We start from the raw sequence: 19,980 nt of genomic DNA, 5'->3' as shown, positions 1-19,980 counted from the left end.
TAACAACAGTGCATAGGCAGCAGCAGCTGTGCAGGTGCAGAATAACTATACATAGTACACATCTCAGGTTCATACAGATGTAAGCGCATGTATGACCGTATGAGTTTAGTTGTAGTACAGACCACTTTTTAAACAAGATCTGGCTGGCAAATTGTATTCAGCCCTGTGGAGGAGGACTTAAAAAATAAACTGATATAAACTTGTCACAGGGCATTTTGGATCATGTTGTCTATTTATACCTCTCTTCTTCCTCCTTCTCTTGCTTCCTCTCCAGCTCCAGCTCTTGGAGCTTAAGACGCTCTGCAGCCCTTTTGTTTACTGCCTCCTCACTAAAGTGGTTGGTGGTGTCCAAACATACCTGATTCAGTGAAAAAAGGAGAAAATGAGATGGTCATATTTTAGACAAGATAAAGAAAGGTTTGATTACAAATTCTGATAAACTTCTAAAAAGGGAGACATATCTTCCCCTGTTATCTTTCCCAGAAGATACTCCCAAAATGGACTAGATGCTGTCATTGCCTGAATGCCAGGGATCAGTGCTGGTATGGGGCAATGTGCACCTGGCACCGTTACTAAACCCAGGACCCTGCATTCACTATATCTGGTCCTCCACAGTACACAGAACATGGAAATGCAATTATTTTAGTAAATATAAACTGCTAAATACCTGCTAAATACCTTTTTGCATCAGCAGTATATAGCAGTCCTGTGGCTTCTATCAGTGTCTGGCTGAGCACTGGTTAAAGCTTGTAGGTGGAATTTTTATTCTCCTCTGACTGTCCCATGAGGCTGCATGACTCCTGACTCTCTGCCTGGACAGTGCTGATTGGCCCTGTGCTGATCATCATGCACCCTCACAAAAAAAAAAAACAAAAAAAAACAACTCTCTAGCAATACACACCAAACTGAGCATGAGCCCCCAAGGCTCTGTGCTATCAGGAGATGGATTGGGGACTGTGGAAGAAGGGGAGGATCAGAGAAGTCAGCATTAAACAGACTTTTTACACAGTGCACAGGATTAACCCCTTAGGTTCCACTGTGAGTATAACAAGCATGCTTTACTGCATATACAGACTTATTTTACTGTTGTGGGTTTAGTAACACTTTAACGCACATCAAGATTGTATAGATGAACCCAAGAAGTCAGATGTTGAAAACATCAGCTGCAAATGTTAAAAGGATAGAAAACAATTCCCTAAAAAGTACTACACAAATGGAGAAAAATACACACAGATAGGAATAGTAAAATACTGACATACTACCCTGTTTCCCCGAAAATAAGACCTAGCGTGATTGTCGGTGATGGCTGCAATATAAGCCCTACCCCCCAAATAAGCCCTACCCTGTTTCCCCAAAAATAAGCCCTACCCTGAAAAGAAGACCTACAAGGACTTTAACTAGGGCTTATTTGGGGGGTAGGACTTATATTGCAGCCATCACCGACAATCACGATAGGTCTTATTTTCGGGGAAACAGGGTACGTATAGAAATATGTGGAGGACTTTCAAGAGAGCATTATTTGATGAGAGACCTGTATCATTCAGATTTTTATGAGGAAGTTATAGACAGAAGAAATAAATTACAGTTAAATCTGTAAATCTGTCAGTTACAATTAAATCAAGAGGACACCAAAGGCGGGCATCCTGCTCTATATAGAATTATACAGTAGTGCCCATAATATGATCTGTATGTAAACACTAATGATCAACTTCTCGTATATGCTCATGTTTGGTCTGTTAAAATATAATTGGAAGCACGTTGTTAGTTCTGCTTGAGTGCAAAAATCCTATTGATTTTGTCAGAAGTTCAGATCTGCCCTAAGTCCTCTGCAACCATCCTGTGTTATCTCAAAGAGGCTGTTTAGTTCTTTTAGTTCTAGTATCTCTTGTCCACTCTGTGTGGAGCCACCTGGAGAAGTGCATTGTCACTTGTAAATACAGAAGCCATGTTTTTGTGTTTATAAGTAAAAATGATGAGCAAAGGGCCAGTGCCAGAGATGGTGGAACAGAGTTCTGGCATGTTCCAGCTGAAAAACCCTGGTTTTATATGTATTCATATCACCTATATACAACTTATATATATTTTACCTTGAAATCACAAGCCAAAGACTTCCCATCCTCAGCAGCATACATGAGTTTCATGCCTTGTAGTGAACTCATAGCATTCATGGCACTTGATTTGTCCTCATATTGGAGAAAAGCATCAAAGGCTTGTAGACTGCCAGGAGTCACTGCCCTCCCCACATCCTCTTCTCTGTATGGATCAAGCATAGGTATATCAATATAGATTATTTTTCCATATCGTTCAAAAGCACTTCTTAATATCTCCTCACTTAGCTTGTCAATATTTGTGTTCCATTCAGAAAACCATTTACATGGTAGTCCTTCCAGATGTATACAAGATGACACAGTAGAATAGTCTGTGATGTCTTCCCCATCTTCTCCCTCTTCTAGCATTTGTTCACTGGTCTCTTCAATGGCTGAACTTTCTAGAGGAGCCTCGTGTACCTCAAGTTTTGCAGGGTCACTTAGATTGTTTATTTGCAATGTTTGTCCATTCATTTTATCTAAGAAAATCTGACACATTTGTTTAGTGTCTGTTTCACCTTCCAGTCGAATGACTTCCTTTGTGCTTTTGACAACCCTGAGAGAAGTGAAATGGTTTGGTGCAACCATAGTTTTCATCTGCTCCAAAATATCCCAGTGTGATACTGGTCGACACTGGTCTGCCTCTTCTGGGACATTGACTGAGATGATTAATTTTGCTTTTGGTTTGAGATAGAGATGATAGGTGGCACATAACTCAACAGCTTCTGAGTCATCATAGACTGGAGTAACAGTCATGGTGTTCTGTGGCCCTGCAACAGATAGTTTAGTAAGTAACATTGTGATTTCATGTGACAGCAAAGCTAAAAAACAGGCATGAATATAAGGGGAACTTTTCAAGAAACAGGATCAAAATACTGAACACACACTCCTGTATACCAGCATAGGCTGTGAATATACACCCAGATACAATGCCTGACATATGTAACTTATAAATAACTTTATAACAGTTTTACAGTATATGCATAGACTAGCTATAAACATCCCGATCCCAAGGCTAATTCTCAAAAGATTAGACTATTTATTGGTACACCTTGGAGGCAAAAAATAGCATGTACAATGTTAGAAGTAATAATTTTCACACAAATAGAACTTGTTGGAAAATCTTGAAGTCTGACAGACCAACAATGTCTTTCTGACCGACTTTGGCCAGGCCATTGCTTAGATTAAATTTTTTAGACCAGAAAAATCTACCATATTCTATCTAGTGTGTGTGTGTGTGTATGTGTATGTGTGTGTGTGTGTGTGTGTGTGTGTGTGTCTACTTCATTAGGCATAAACACAGTTTATTGATTAGGTAGGCCTTCACACCACCTTGTAGTTCAAGGGTGGGCAATGAATTTTCCCATGGGACCTTATGAGAAACTGGGACTGTTGTGGAGGGCCGACCGTAATTCTGCTCAGTATTAATTTAGGTCTGTAAGCATATGAACATAAAGAGAACAAACAGCTGGCTCTAGGAATAATAGGTATGAACTAGGTTAAGAAATAGGTCTCTTCCAGACAGTAGTTGGAGAGTGGTAAAAACTGGTGGCTGAGCCATGTTTTTTACCCCCCCCCCCCCCGGCTAACCACCCAAACTGTTAAATAACAGTTGGATGGAGCTGTTCACATGCTGCAGTCGCAATGCTTTGCGGCCGTGGCATTTATAACTTGGGTTGCAGAGTTTGAGAAGTGACACCACTTGTCAAACTCGCCTATTCAGTTAAATTGGGCCATTTCACAACCATGTGCAATGCGCACTATTGCAGTGTGGTAGTGCATCATTAAAGGGTTAAATCAGGCGGTGAGGCGGCAATAAAACACCTCCTCACTGCCTGTGACATACCCTCTGAAAAGCACTGTGACTGGAAGGATATCGTCTAACATCCATACAGCAAGGATTTCTGCAGATTCTGACCTGGAGTGAAGAACAAGGTGCATTGGTCTTGTGGTTTGCAGCTGGCAGGCACTAACACAAGAAGAACATGGCTGGATATCAGAGAGGTGGGAGAGCATCAAGATGTCTCCTAGGCAATGCTCTCCTGTCAGAACCAAACCTCCCCACTGTTCCGATCAACTCATCAGACTCTCTCCTTCCAGTTCTTGCAGATCCCCACACAGACATATGCCAGTGTTCCTCTCTGAGCCTGTCAGCTTCTCAGTGAGGAAACTGACAGATTCAGAGAGGCATGCTAACAGTGCTGACATCAAGGGCCAGATAGGGACAGCCAAAGGGCCGGATGTGGCCCTGGGGACGCAGTTTTCTCATGTCTTAGTTGGTAATATTTGCTGACATGACATACTAAATCTGACTGCGCAAGCTAGCTTTACAGTGAACACTTCAAGGTTACCTGTTATCAACCCAACTATAACAAACACAATAAAAATACTGAATATAGCCTTTGAGGAAATCTAGCAATTAGAGACCACAAAAGACAGACATAAAATGAATTTGTTGACAACATACTTACATATTCCTAAAAAGGAGTGAATAATAAAAACATTCCTCATTGACCTCTGTAATTGCAGGCAGTATGCAACAATTCATCTTCACCAAAGTCATCCAGATACTTTTTATCAAAAAGAGATTGTTTTAGCCCCCGTTCACACCTATGCGAATTAGATGTGAAGTACACCGCATCTAATTCGCAAGACATTTTAAAATACATTAATATGAATGCATCTGGTTCACATATGTGCGTTGCATTCGCACTGCGCATTGCACAAAAAACGTGTGCGTTTTCTGGGCATTGCGGTGCGAATTACAAGCCCCTTATCTTCTATGGGAACGCATCTGCTTCGCAGATGCATTGCGTTCTGAACATGGATTTTCTCCTTCTGCTCACTACACCTCCACCCCCCCCTCTCCCTCCCCCTCTCCCTGCTCACTGATCCTGAGCTAAAACGCAGATGAGCCTTTGAACAGGAGATTTTTATCTTTCCAGTAAAACCTGAGCTTCAATTCGCACATGTGTGAACCCAGGCTTAAAGTTAATTTATAGTTTTTTAGGGATATGTAAATTTTTGAATATCCATAGCCAGGTCACATGTCCACTTTTAAGCAGAAAGTCAGCCACCCCCCTCCTGGTGATTGGTCACTAGGGCAGCAAGTAATGGATTGTGGGTAGGCCAGGGAGTGTCACATGTTCTCTAATACCCGGACAGACTGCATTCTCGGCAGGCTGGCAAAAAGGAACAAGTGGAAAGTAAATACATGCTGCTTATCGTATGTTCAGTAAAATAAAACGACTTTGTTAAATATGTGCACAGTACAGATTTGCCTTAACCTGGTCATATGAATAATGAGAATGCCTTTGAAGAAATATTGACGTCCATTTTACAATGAAATGTATTTATACAAATCTGTAAACGTAAAGAGGAAGTAAACCCTGCGGGGGGAAAAAAGTTTTCCCCTTCCCTGCAAAGTAAAGGAATAATGTGCTAGTATGCATCACGTACTAGCACATTATGTGACACTTACCTGCAAATTAAACCCGCGCCATCCCCCCCTGCAGGCCGCATCCATGTTTGCCTCTCTTCCTTCCAGCTATGTGACTGGCCAGAGCCACGTAACGTCACTCATGCTCAAGCGTGCCGGAGTCACCAGTCACGGCATTCGGTCCTGAAGAAACGGCACGGGCGGCCACTCAATCAGAGTGCATGCGCCGATGACATCATTGTTGAAGTATACAGTAAATATCTCCTAAACGGCGCAAGTTTAGGAGATATTTACATTACCTATAGGTAAGCCTTATTCTAGGCCTACCTATAGGTACAAGTACTACAGGGAGGTTTACAACCTCTTTAAATTGGCTGCATTGGGGGACTGTTATCTCATTTCTATGGGTACCTTATTTTATGTACCTCTGCCTCTGTATCACTAGTATTAGCAGCATGATCTTTAATTTGTCTTTCTGTTTCCTGTACTACAACACTAACAGAGCCTTTTATCAAATCCCATTCCCTCCTTACAAGACCTACATCTATCTACCTTTCCCTAATGAAATTTAAGTAATCCCTTGTGCATTTGCATTGTTCAGTCAGTAATTTGCTCACTGCTGTATAGTGTTGTGCAAACAACTTAAAAACAAAATGTATCTAATCTAATTTAAATGTATATTGACAATATTCAAGAGAAGAATAAAACATTGGAGATTTGTTTCCTAACCTTTGTGGCCCATTCACACCTTTGTGACAGAGTTGCCAACTTCCAGTAAAATTTTACGAACAGTTCGTAAAATCTGTAAATTTTGCATCTGTCAGCGAATGTTTATTATGGACATACAGACCTCATGTCTGTAATGGGTGTTCATAGAGAGATGCAAAAACTACAGATTTTATGAACTGTTTGTAAATTTACTCAAAGTTGGCAACCCTGCTTTGTGATGTGAATGTAGAAATGCATGTTATGTGCGATAGCAGGTTGCAACCCAACGCACACTGACAGCTCCAACACACATTTTTTGTAGCATACCACAATGCGTGGTAACACATTGCCACGCATTATGCTAGGCTGCATTTCATAAATGGTGTATGTCTGTTTTGGGTGTTTTGATGTTGCCAGCAGATACATTTAAATAGGCTTCCTCAACGCAATGCACGTTAATGTGCAAAAAAAGATATGTTTTTGCAACTCACCAGGATATTAAGGTCTGAAAGGGCCCTAAAAGTGATGCTGTGTTTTGCCCGTGCAGGGCTAGGCAACAGCTTTACTTTACTATCGCACTCCTCAATCACACATATTAACCTTTGTTACTACAGTGTACTATTTGGCTGTTGTTGGCAAAGAAAAATATCTGGTATATCTGGGTATGGGGGAGCATGTGAGTCACTCCCCTTTCTCTGCCATACTATACTGTACAAATTAAAAGAGTACAGAGGACAGCTTGAAAACTTCAGAAGCTTCATTGTAAAGTGACAATGTGCTTTGCCCATGCAGGCCAAAGCAATACGTGCATTTTTTAATGTTTCCCTGCCCAGCAGCATATACTGCCTTTCACTCCCACATGCTCTGTACAGCCAGTGGCAGAAAAAAAGGAAGCCTTGTATTAGATAAAAGTCCTACATCTAGCATACACAGGGCTCTGGACTCCTGTGTGACAGTGCCGTTGGATCCAGGTCACATGCTGCTCTGAATAATCAAAGTACTGGTTTAAAGCATACTGTCCGTGCAAGTCATACTCCTTTGCCCCTTAAAAACATTCTTTAAAATGAAACGTGCAGAGAGGAGCTACAGCGGTGATGCTATCACGCCCGCCAAGGTGCTGCATGTATCTGACTGTATTTCATATGAGTTAATTCCCGCTTGTTGGAAGTAGTTTTACTTTTATTTAATACTACACTATGAGTTCTTCTTCTATCTCCCCTTCTCATTGAGTGTACTGCAGAGCCGTTTGATTGCATGGTCTGCCCATCTTGGAACCCTTGCTCTTTGCATCCATCCATCCCATAGGGATATTGGATTTAGGTGCAGTTTTACTTCCACCCTGGGTCCCAGCAGTTGTTTGTGGATCATCCTGATTGCTTGGTTTTGCCCATTTTGGAATCCTGGCATACATCCATCCCACAGGGATTATGGGATAATGTGCAGCCTGACCTCCATCTTGGGGTCTTAATAGCTGGTAAGCGGCTGGTGAGTGATGTGATGTGTGGCACCGGTTGAACGCATGGTGTCTGCTCGGGTGCCTGACACTCCCACTAGTAGCACCCTAACGTCAAACCCTCCTGAGAGTCGGCAGGGAGAACGGGAACCCCGTGAAGTTCGCTGTTGGTCCTGCTAACAACTGGGTCATAGGGCGGCCCAGTGTCCAAGGTGGGAGGAGCCAATGGAATGTGACATGCCTCGACATGGCTCTATGTTTGCTTTTACCACTGGTCCCATGAACAATCTAAGCCCACTTGAGAGTGCGGTGCGGGTTATTGGGCAGGAGGTTGTAGCGCTTCTTGACTCGGGGAGTGGGGTTACGCTGCTCCGATCAGGCAGGTTTCAGGGAAATCTATTACCCAGGAAAATGATTGGAGTGGTCTCTGTACATGGGGTTGTCAAGGACTATCCAATGGCCCATGTAACCCTGTCCACAACCACAGGAACTGCTACACTGAGAGTTGGGGTGATCCCGGGGTTACCCCATGATTTGCTAATTGGGCGAGACTGCCCCCTATTTTGGGACTTGTGTGAACAAAAGTTCAAAGGTTCAGGGGCCTCCCCTAAAAAGGAGAAACCCCCATGTGAAGTGTTAAATACTGTGTTGAAGGAGGTAAACAGTAAAGAGATCTGTCAGATGTGTGAACCTGCAGGAGCTGACCTAGATCCCCTGCAAGAGTTTGAAGGATTGGAGGCAGCGAGTTCTCCCTCTGGGCCTGACTTGTCATATCTTGGGGGTTCCCGAAGTGATTTCTTTGGTGCTCAGAGGAAGGACTCCCCTTTGATCCCTGCCAGGGAACAGGTCACATCGTTAAGTGGTGAGCCACAGCATCCTGCGGAAGATACGCGCTCTCCCCGAGTTGCTGTGCATCATACGCTATGCTATAGGGTAGCCAAAAATAGCAAAGTGCTTAAACATGGGCATAAACCAGGACCCAGAGAGGGGTTGTCAACCGGTCTGCCAGGGTTGAGCCTACTGTGGAGAGCAGGTGTCTCATGGAGGGACAGGAACCCTCTGAGATAGAAAAAGTTGGCGCTGCTCTCAGTGGTAATGAAGGTAGAATCTTTGCCGGTGACTTTTTACACCCGATGCTACCAGACGACCACATTGAGGACTGCTTGGCTGAATTTGAAACCATGGCATAGTTTAAAGGTGGCCCAGAAGCCGCTGGGCTGAATTGGTGCAACCGCTCCTCACAGAGGAGTACCAGGAAGTGTACCGCCTAATGGAAACTGATAAAAATGACTATGATAGGTTTACAACAGCAATCCGGTCTAGAAATTATGTGGATTCAGAGTAGGAAGGGGGCATAGAACTAAAGCGTGTGCATTTGGGAAAAAAAAGATGCCCTTTCCCAGGCCTATGGCCATTGTGGTGTAAATTGTCCATCCCCAGGCCTGGAACGGGGGGGGGGGGGTGTTGCATGTGGAGAGTCAGCCTGGGGTAGGGTTAAGAAGGGGTTACTTCCCCTTCAGACCTGCTTATTGCCAGCTGAGTTGAAAATGTCAGAGAGGAGAAGTGTGTTTGGAGAAAGATGGCTGTTGAGCTATCAGAGCTGAGAGGAGCTTGAAGCTGGAAGGACCCTTGTTGCCCGTGACTTGATCTTGCTGGGTGAGCTTGCCTGAACTGGGACTTTGCTACGTTATATGCTGTGGCTGGGATGCTGAGCATGATTTAAAAGGACTGTCTTATACTGCTAAGAAGAGTTTTTGTGTTGTTTGAATTGCCTATAAAGACAAAGCCTGTCAATTTTCTGTTGCATTTTGCTGAATAAAGCCTTTCAAGTTGACTGGACTGTCTCACAGCTGCTTGTTAACCCCTTTGGATCCTGACTAATATATATATATATATATATATATATATATATATATATATATATATATGTCCTGTTAGATTGCAACACAATTATTCGTATGGTGACACTTTTGCTCATCCTGTTTCCAATTTTAAAGTACTGAATTGCTTTAAGTTTTACAGCTCAACATACTCTGCAACATACTGTAGTCAAGAAGAATAATTTGACCAGATGAAGAATAACAGTTAGAAAAGAAAGAATGAAACAAAAAAGAAAATAAACTACAGTTGGGGTGACCAGACACAGCTGGTGATGCCCCGATAGAGGAGCGCTTGTGACAGTTATGCTGCGCACACACGGTCGGAATTTCCAACAAATGTTCAATGTGAGCTTGTTGTCGGAAATTCCGACCGTGTGTAGGCTCCACTGGACATTTTTTGTCGGAATTTCCGACAAACAACATTTGAGAGCTGGTTCTCAAATTTTCCGACAACAAAATCCGCGCGTGTGTAGACAATTCTGATGCACAAAATTCCACGCATGCTCTGAATCGAGTACGAGACAGAAGCGCTTGTTCTGGTAAAACTAGCGCTCGTAATGGATCTCGCACATTTGTCACGCTGCAAAGTTTTTAATCTTTTAATGCAGCGCATTCTCTTCTTCTTTATAATGCTAGAATAATGAAGTTGTTTTGCTGCTGATATTCACACAGAGTTCTGACAAACTGATTTCTTTATTATTTCTCGTGATCTCATGAATAATCTTTATTATTTTTTTTTTTGCCAGATCTCCAGAATAATGTTTTATATATTTTTTTTTATAGTGATCTACTTTTTTTAATTTTTTTTTATCAAGATCTCCTGATTTTATTTATTTATTTTTTTTATAGTGATCTCCATAATATTTTTTTTTCATTTTTTGTGTCAAGTTACCACAACACCATTATTATCTTATATTTTTTAACCTCCAGGAGAGGTTGGTGTTGTGTCCCTTTGTCCTTTTTTAACTAAAACACATAGCCAAGTATTTGTGCTAAAAAAAAATAGACATTTATTAGGGGTCATAACAAAATAAAGAGAAAGGCAACGCTGGATAAACTGGTGAAATTGGCGAAGCCTTTGTACCCCAGGGGACACATCAGTTATTTGACAGGCAAAATTGGTAGTCTGAGGAGTGCATTTAATAAGGAGCACAATCCGGTCCAGGACTCTGAGAGATCAGGAGAAGCAGCAGATGACAACACCAAGCCCCTGCACAGCACGAACTCTATGACGAGTACGTACCCACAGCATGGCTAGAAAACAGTCGGCTGGTCATAACGAACTAACAGAACGCACTGAAAATCAGAAAGACCTTGGAAGAGCGAGCTGAAAATCAGAAAAGATCGGACAAGAACGCACTGAAAACCAGATATGAACTGACTACACGCACTGAAAAACAGATACGAACCCACGAGCACAAACTGAAGAGCAGTAACGGACTGAAAAGCACGAGGCTGAAAAGCGTGAATCATCTCTCACCAAACTTCTACTAACACGAGATTAGCAGAAGGAGCCCAAAGGGTGGCACACTTGGTATTGAACATCCTTTTTCTAGTCCCGTCGTACGTGTTAGAAAAAGGACAACATTTGTGTGACCGTGTGTATGCAAGACAAGTTTGAGCCAATATCCGTCTGAAATAAATCCAGTTGTGGGAATGTCCGATCGTCTGTACGTGGCATTAGTTTATAAGGGATTTCGAAACAATGGTAAACCTGATTTATGGAAGTGTGCATTGTTGCAAATAGTGATTTTCCATTGAACCTGAAAAGCTTTGTGATTGTTTACCATTTCCTTTTCTCTATAAAGCTATGGCTAAACCAAGGATATAAGTCACTGTTGTTCCTAGCAGGAAAAATGACAACAGGCTGAATTCTTACCTTCCATTTTTGGCGATAGATCCCCCTTGTAGAGCTATCATCATCAATCAGTCTACATTAACTTATACAACTGTGATGGAGGTAAAACCTAAACTAAGACTTCTGTTGTCTGCCTCTGAATAGAGTACCTCAAGGCTCCAAAACCCTTGGACATGTGGAACAATATATTCGCTGTAGCTGGACCTGCCTGAATAAAGGGCTGAATTTGTGGAAAGGCAACACAAACCAGGATTTAGGATGCCAAGATTTCAGGGGGAGGCAAACTGTCATTTATATCACCTATTGAGGAGAACATATTAGGAAATTAACATTCTACATTAACTAGAGCATTTGAAATTATTTGAGATATATAAAACTGTGCTGCTTCATAGATCTGTGGTCATAGGGAAGGCACAATAGAAGCATCCTAGGCCTTCGCCACATACTAGAAATGTGGCCATGCCTGTTTATAGCAGTAGTAGCAGCCCGAGTTGTTCACTAATGCCGCGTACACATGGCCGGTCTTGCCAACGGGTTAAACCTCATCGGCATTTCCGATGGAAAGATTTAGAACATGTTCTATATCTGAGTCCATTAGAAATGCCGACAGAAAAAGTCAGATGGAGCATACACACGGTTGGAATGTCCGACCGAAAGCTCCCATCTGACTTTTTCTGTTGGGAAGTCCGGCCGTGTGTACGTGGCATAAGGGTCCATTACTGGTATGTCATTCCATAGACTGAGCTGTCAGACAAACTAATTTAACCAACAAATTTGTGCCACTTATCTGTGCAACGTGATGGGGATGGACTACAAATTCTCAGTACTGTTATCACTTTGCTGTTAACATTTGAACTATACTAGATGACATAAGTCAGAAGAGTGCACGGCAGAGCGTGAAGAAGCCAGGGACTTCAGGTCAGGCTAAAACATGTTCAATAATTATCTAAATGGAAAAAAACTCCACCAAACTGAATTCTTCACAGTCATCAGGATCCATAACTTCTTTAAACAAATTACATTTCAATAAATATGCATGCAAGAAAACTGTACTTGTTGCATCTGCTTTTCTACAATTTTTTTGCCCAGTAATCGAATTTGTTATTTTTTAATTTGCTTCATTTGGAGTAAAGAAATCAATAACAATGTATTGTGTGTATGTTCTTATCATGTTGTTTGGACTTAACATAGAGTTATTCATTTACGGTAGATCCAGGAACCCAAGCAAGTTTGTTTGTGCCAAACTATGGCTATGCTCAGATGGATTCCTAAAAGTCAGAGCTCCACTTGCACCCTGTCTGATGAAGTGCACTGTATGTGGTCCATTAGGATGTCATTGCGATAGGGCAGCCTGCAGGTTGGATGCAATGTCCAGGCTGTACCTGCAAAATAAATCCAAACCTGGGCTGCCCCAAAGCACTGATTGCTCTTATTCATCTCTAGCAATGTAAACATTTCAGATAAAAGTGCTATAATTAAGAACTCTCAGTGCATAGCTAATGCTATACAGGAAACATCAACAGCAAAGTCAAGCAGTCTGCCCAATTTATCTTTAAAGAGTAATTTCATGCAAAAAAAGGTGCCATTGTTATCCAGAAAACAGTACAGCTGTGATAAAATCAACGGTTCACCTTGTATTACCAATCACATTCAAACTTCAGGGCAGCTTAGAATCTAAATGATGGCTGTAAAAAAAATTGTATAGTTATTCACCTAGCAGAACTGTTCATTCTATGTAAATGAGGCAAAATCCATGTTCAGGAAATTCCGCGTTATGGCCACTAGATAGAGCTGAGGATCATAGGAAATAAGTATGTATTTCCCTATGATCCTTTATTCCATCTTGTGGCCATAATGAGGTCATTTCCTAAATTACTCTATTTTTTAAACAACCTGTAGAAGAAATAGAAGAGAAACATTCAACTTTGCCTCATCCACACAGATTGCGCAGCGATTTTGCTGGTCAAAACGGTATGCAAAATGAATTAGCACTAACACTTCTGTGCTATGCAACATCCCAGTTTAAGGAGTACAGACAGCAGTACTCAAAGCATGAAAATGTTTTAATTTTTTTTTTCCCCCTGACTGACTCAGCTCCTCTGCCTCCCCACTCCACTCCTTTGCAGTGGGTGTCCCAATTTAAAGTGGGGTTTCACCCAAAAGTGGAACTTCTATTTATTCACCCCCCCCCCTCCGGGTGCCACATTTGGCACCTTTCAGGGGGGAGAGGGGAACAGGGATCTGTTTTTGACAGGTCCCCCTCCCCACTTCTGGAGACAGCGCAGCAGTGCCGTCTCCCGGAAGATCGGCCTCTTCCTTCGCCGCCAGGGCCAATTAGAGAGCGTAGTGCGCTTCGCGCATGCGCAGTAGGGAGCCAGCTGTGAAGCCGAAAGGCTTCACTGCGGGGTTCCCTTACCAGAAGAACGGACCTTTGCTTTAATTATTTAGGTATTGTCATACAAAATGATCCATCCCGCTATCTGACAGACAACCTATATCCTGTGTTGCAGCAGTAAATAATCAAATGACAGGTATGGAAAACATTTCCCTTGACCCTGGTGTGTCGAGTAAATCTCCTTAAGATAACGTTTTCTTCCAAAATTCCTTTATCTTTAGTAATACCCCGGTTCCTATCCTAGTTGCGTTTTTTTTTTGCGATCCAGCAATGTTGCAGGAGTGTCTCGGCTGCCCAGGACTCTCCCTCCTCGTTGGTTGAGACGGCAGCGCAGCACCATTGGCTCCTGCTGCTGTAAATCAAATTCAGTGATCCAATGAGGAGAGAGGGGGCAAGGCCGAACCGCGGCTCCATGTCAACTGAACACACAGATTAGTGGCTTGGCTTGGGTGCCCCCATAGCAAGCTGCTTGCTGTGGGGGCACTTGGCAGGGGGGAGGAGCCTGAAGCACTGGCGAGAGACCCGAGAAGAGGAAGATCTGGGCTGCTCTGTGCAAAACCACTACACAGAGCAGGTAAGTATAACATGTTTGTTATTTTTAAAGAAAAAAACTGAGACTTTAGTTCACTTTAAGTTCCTTCATGTAGCTTATTACACCCTCGGCGTCTCTCAAAGTAGATTTCGCAAAGTAGATTTCAATCAATCATCAATCAATCATTCTCAATCTTTCTAAAACTGAGCTTGTAATATTTCCTCCTTCCCAGTCCCCCCCCCCCCCCCCTCTACTGAGCTTGTAATATTTCCTCCTTCCCGGTCCCCCCCCCCATGACCTTACCATTAAGATCAACAGCACAACCATTGGTCCCTCCACACATGCCAGGGTGCTGGGTGTAATCCTTGACTCTGACCTCTCCTTCAGCCCCCACATCCAATCACTGGCTAAATCCTGCCGCCTTAACCTTCGCAACATCTCCAGAATTCGACCCTTCCTGGCTAATGACACCACAAATCAACTTATTCACTCCTTGATTGTTTCCTGCCTTGACTACTGTAACTCTCTCCTTAATGGCCTACCCTTACGCAGGCTGTCATGACCTTCAGTCTATTATGAATGCTGCTGCTAGACTAATACACCTCACTAACCGATCCATGAATGCTGTTCCTCTCTGCCAGTCTCTTCACTGATTTCCCCTACCCCACCGTATAAAATTCAAAATGCTAACCACAACATACAAGGCCATCCACAACATCTCCCCCAGTTACATCACCAACCTCATCTTCAGATATCGCCCAAATCGTCCCCTCCACTCCTCCCAGGACCTCATGGCTCTCTAGCTCCCTTGTTACCTCCTCTCATGCTCGTCTTCAGGACTTCTCCAGAGCCTCTCCCATCCTTTGGAATTCCCTGCCCCGGTATATCCAATCAGCCCCTAACCTCTGCACCTTTAGGAGATCCCCGAAAACTCACTTATTCAGGGAAGCCTATCCCACACCCACCTAACAACCCCATCAAATCATTCCCCTTTAGAATGTAAGCTCTACGACAGTGGTCATCAACCCTGTCCTCAGGGCCCATCAATAGGCCAGGTTTTATGTATTACCTTGGGAAGATGCAGACTAGAATACTGCAATCACTGAGCAGTAAATTATATCACCTATGATGCATTTCAGTTATCTTGCAAACCTGGCCTGTTAGTGGCCTGTTAGGACAGGGTTGATGACCACTGCTCTACGAGCAGGGCTCTCCTGTGCCTTCTGTATTGTACTGTAATTGTGCTGTCCCCCCTCTACATTGTAAATCACTGCGTAAACTGTTGGCGCTATATAAATCATGAATAATAATAATAATCTTTGTGCTTACAATTATTGCAAAACAATCAATAATTTCTTGTCTTGGCCAATCGATTAAGATCTAAATGTACATGAAGTCTAAATTGATTGGAAAGTAAACTATGGCTCTTTGATTTTTTCTGAATCGACTGCTCTGATTGATTTGCACAATTATCGGATTACAATACCGAAATGTGTATGGCTACTATAAGGGCTTTGAATATCTTCAGTCTAATGACGAACAAGCAAACTTCCAACTAGCCTGAACCATCATTTGTGTGATCCTTATGCCCTAAAATGATCTAAGAACAAACACACGTGGTCAGCGTAGCATTTTCTATACTGATTCTTCTTTTGTAACCAGGATACATTGTTTTAGTGACAAGAAAATAATTCTATTCAATAGCCCCCAGAACAATACAGAACCTAATAAACCACTAAAAAATAATGCAAACAACAAAAATTAAACAAGTTACAGTGCTGACAGCTCAAGGCACTGCTCTCAGTAATAAATCACAAGGGAAATTGTGCTACTCTTCTGGATTTATTAAAAGGCAACATTTGCGCTGTCAGGCCTATAACCCATGACATTAAAAATATATCAATCCATAGCTAAATGACAATATTCTTTGGAAACCATAGTGGAATGATGGAAAAGATTATAGGTAGACTGACACTGTCCAATACCATGTTACTCCAAATTAGTGAACAGATCTGTGAACTGCGATGAAGCTGTGATGAATGCTGATCAGTCAATGAATCATAATGGATCACATGCAGTACATCACTGATTGTTCAAGACCTAAGATCAGTTCACTTATCCCTACATTAGATTCTTGTATTATATTTGACATATTCAAACACATATTCAAGTGATACATCACATTTTGCAAATTGATGTTTTTCACCTTTATTTGTAACCAGCTGTCAGTGGTGTGAAAAGCTATCCCCTTTCAAGACTTAAGGCCGGTACACACAATCAAAAAATGGTCCAAAAACACCGCTTCCGAAGTGATTGTACGATAGTCTGATCGTTATTACACAGCTTTCGAGAGCCGATCATGGCAAAATTATACAGAGGGATAAATACGAACGTTTTTCTCTTACAATACCAGATTGTGTGATTTTTGTTTAATCAGTACAGTTTTTGCCCGAAAATACAATACAGATACAATACAACACATTACATCACTTCTGAATTTTAATTCTGTCGTACAAGAATTTTTGTAACTTTAGTAACTTCTTCATTTTCCATGCAAAAAAAAAAAACGAACGATCATTCCTCCGATAATCTTCTCATTGTGTGCACCAGGCTTTAGAAGAACACGACAAATGAATTTAATACATTGTAAACAAGTTTGTGATGGGGATTATGTGATATCTCAAAGCGCAGCAGTTAATAACAGAGACAGTACAGGTGAGGATAAATATGGATAATTATACTGCATTTGTCTCCAAGGAGCTCACCACAACATCTGGCACCACTTTCTTTTTTAATGCCAACGATCTCATTGTAATTCCAAATCACAGAATAAAATGCTACACTAAAATATATGCATTTTTGTGAGAATAATAATATTAATAAAAGTAATAATAATAAAATAATATCAATTCTATTTTAGGTAGCCTGATCGACACATTAGCAAGTATTTATGTCCATTACATTTCCATTGGCCTTATTTTCAAAATATTGTAGAAGGCAATGGTGTACAATACCCCCTATTGCAACCAAAGATGTAAGTGGTTACTATGGATTATCACACATCTTTGCTGTTACTGCCGTTGTATTAAGTATAAGGGCTTATTTTATAAAAGAGTGCAAAGAGTGATGGTAGTAAGCAAAGTGCCCTTTTGCCATAACAACCAATCAGATTTCATTGATCTGAAGTCAGCTCAGTGAAAGATAAATTTTGACTTCTGAAACATTGATTGCTATGCTTTGTCCTTGATCTTATTCTAAAATTCTAATCTTAAATGGGCTTAAGGTGGCCATTACTGACCTGGATAATTTCTTCCAATTTGGAAAATTATTTGAGGCTGTTTGTGACCTCACTGCAGGTGATAAAAGATTTAAATATCTTCCTATTTATCAATTCTGGGGAGATACCTGTCTATCTATGGCCACTCATAGCCAGTAATGTACTGTAAAGAGCAATTATAATGAGTAGTAGTCCTCTGAAACCAATCAGATTTTACTTTACATTAGTCACAAAGAGATGATTTGTGAGTTGCTGCTATGAGTCGAGCACATCACACTTGATCTTTGGCCTGCTTTATGGAATAAGCCCATTGATGCTGAACACTGCTCGGCATATGGAAAATCCTACACTGCAGAAGTTGCAATTCAACACCTGCTCCTCTATTTATTTGTCACAATGCAAAATCGTTCTCTCAGTATCATATGAAACAAGAAGAGGAACACACGTACACTGAAAGAAATCAACAGCACAATAGAAGAAGCAACAGCACATAAGACTAAGCCTGGGTTCACATAAATGCGAATTGGATGTGTTTTTATCCTCATCCAATTCGCATAACACGTGAGTGACTTTTAATGGAGCCGGTCCACACATGTCTGGGGTGGCTGCAGTGTGGTTTTAAAAAGGGTCCTGTGGGTTTTTGGGACCGGAACAGGTGAGAATTGAAGGAAAAATCTGTACCTGAATCGCCCCTGAACCGGTGAACAGAAACGCACAGGACACCGGACTGCAAACTGCACCGCAGATATGTGAACCCAGCCCCACAGGCATATTTATAAAGCAGTAAATTTGACATTCACAAAACATTCGCTGCAGGGGAATCTTCCAGAATTTAAATTACAGTAATTGATTCACCACCAGCGAATCTTTGGTGAAATAGAGAAAATCACTGCTTTATAAATATGCCCCTTGTGCAAGGCAAAAGCCATTACAATACTGAACATCCACAATTGTATGTCGTATTACACAAGTCACAAGCTGAGAGGCGAGCCTATAAAACAATAAGCAAATACAAAGATGTAACTCAAAGCAAGTGAACCACTAACCACTGACTAAAGCCAACAACAGAAAAACATATGGACATGAGTAACATAATACCCAGTTATAGTTTTTACTAGTTCCACTTCCCTTTGTTTAGAAGATGAAATAGGAAATTATATTTACCAAGTCATAATTCTCCTTTAGTATAATTAAAAAGATAATGTTTTAAAAGCGGTTTTGTTACGTGATGTGCAAGACTGTCTGAAATAGAATAAAAATCAGTTTCTTACCGGTTTTTGGTGTGGGATATACAGAGTCTGACCTGCGTGCTGCTAATCTGTGAGAACAAACAGTCAGGTAGAGTATTTGTCATCTGCTTCCTGCTTTTGCAGAATGTGATGCTAAGATTAGCGTATGAAAACACAGGGGGTTTATGAAGCCCTCTCACTGGCTCCTTCTCTGCATCTAATTGCTTGTCGGCAAACCCTCTCCCTGCTGATGGTCCTCTAACAAATGCCTACCTGGTTTATTTCTTTTACAACCTGTTCAAAGTAGAATTCTCTTTTTCACATTTTATTTCACCTTCCTTAGAAATTCTACTTTAGGTCTGAGAAATATAAAGAGAGGGTAATAAAACATTTAAAAATTCTCAGAAAGTGTAAGTAGCAACCAGGCTACAAGGACATCTATTATAGTTTTGACTGTATGTATACCCAAACAATGAACTTCTCTTATTCACTCCATTTTAGTCTGGTAAATACACCATTGAAAGCATTTTGTTTTATCTGTTTGATACGTTTGAAAAAATACCTGTTGAGTAAACCTGAAATTTAGAGCTGTCCTGTGTCCTGTTAACTCTGCCTGTGTTATCTTAAGGAGTCTGATCGATCCTCCCAGTTCTTTTCTTGGACTACATAACAACCCCCTGTGTTGTGCAGCTGAGGTGAGGGGAGGGATTTTGTAGTTTAGCAGACAACTGAGCAGGGGTAACACAATGTGGGTTATTTATGAAAGGCAAATCCACTTTGCACTACAAGTGCTAACTACAAGTGCAAAGTGCACTTGAAATTGCACTGAAAGTGCACTTGGAAGTGCAGTCGCTGTAGATCCGAGGGGGACATGCAAGGAAAGTAAAAAACAGCATTTTAGCTTGCACATGATTGGATGATAAAATCAGCAGAGCTTCCCCTCATTTCAGATCTTCCCCTTAGATTTACAGCGACTGCACTTCCAAGTGCACTTCGCACTTGTAGTTTGCACTTGTAGTGCAAAGTGGATTTGCCTTTTGTAAATAACCCCCAATGTCTTGCAATTTCAGTACAGCATCATGCACTCTGACACACTTGAACTGAAGGGGGAATATTTATTGA

The 19,980-nt window shown here is 41.6% G+C and overlaps 1 protein-coding gene across 1 annotated transcript in view; it reads right to left on the bottom strand.

Moving 5' to 3' along the window:
- The window catches only part of LOC141108082 (A-kinase anchor protein 17B-like), a 52,778-nt gene extending 33,778 nt beyond the window's left edge, over nucleotides 1–19,000 (bottom strand). Inside the window, exons 1-3 of the mRNA XM_073599312.1 lie at nucleotides 18,901–19,000; nucleotides 2,088–2,857; nucleotides 240–358 (exon numbers count right to left, since the gene is read on the bottom strand). Coding sequence (XP_073455413.1) covers nucleotides 240–358; nucleotides 2,088–2,843 — 875 coding nt within the window. The 5' untranslated portion in view covers nucleotides 2,844–2,857; nucleotides 18,901–19,000. The remainder of the gene's footprint in view (nucleotides 1–239; nucleotides 359–2,087; nucleotides 2,858–18,900) is intronic.
- Between the last annotated feature and the right edge of the window lie 980 nt (nucleotides 19,001–19,980).

The sequence above is a fragment of the Aquarana catesbeiana genome, linkage group LG09 (genome assembly GCF_042186555.1).
Source record: "Aquarana catesbeiana isolate 2022-GZ linkage group LG09, ASM4218655v1, whole genome shotgun sequence".
Lineage (NCBI taxonomy): Eukaryota > Metazoa > Chordata > Amphibia > Anura > Ranidae > Aquarana > Aquarana catesbeiana.
Note: the sequence above shows the minus strand (reverse complement) of the source record. Positions and strands in the feature narration are given on the sequence as shown.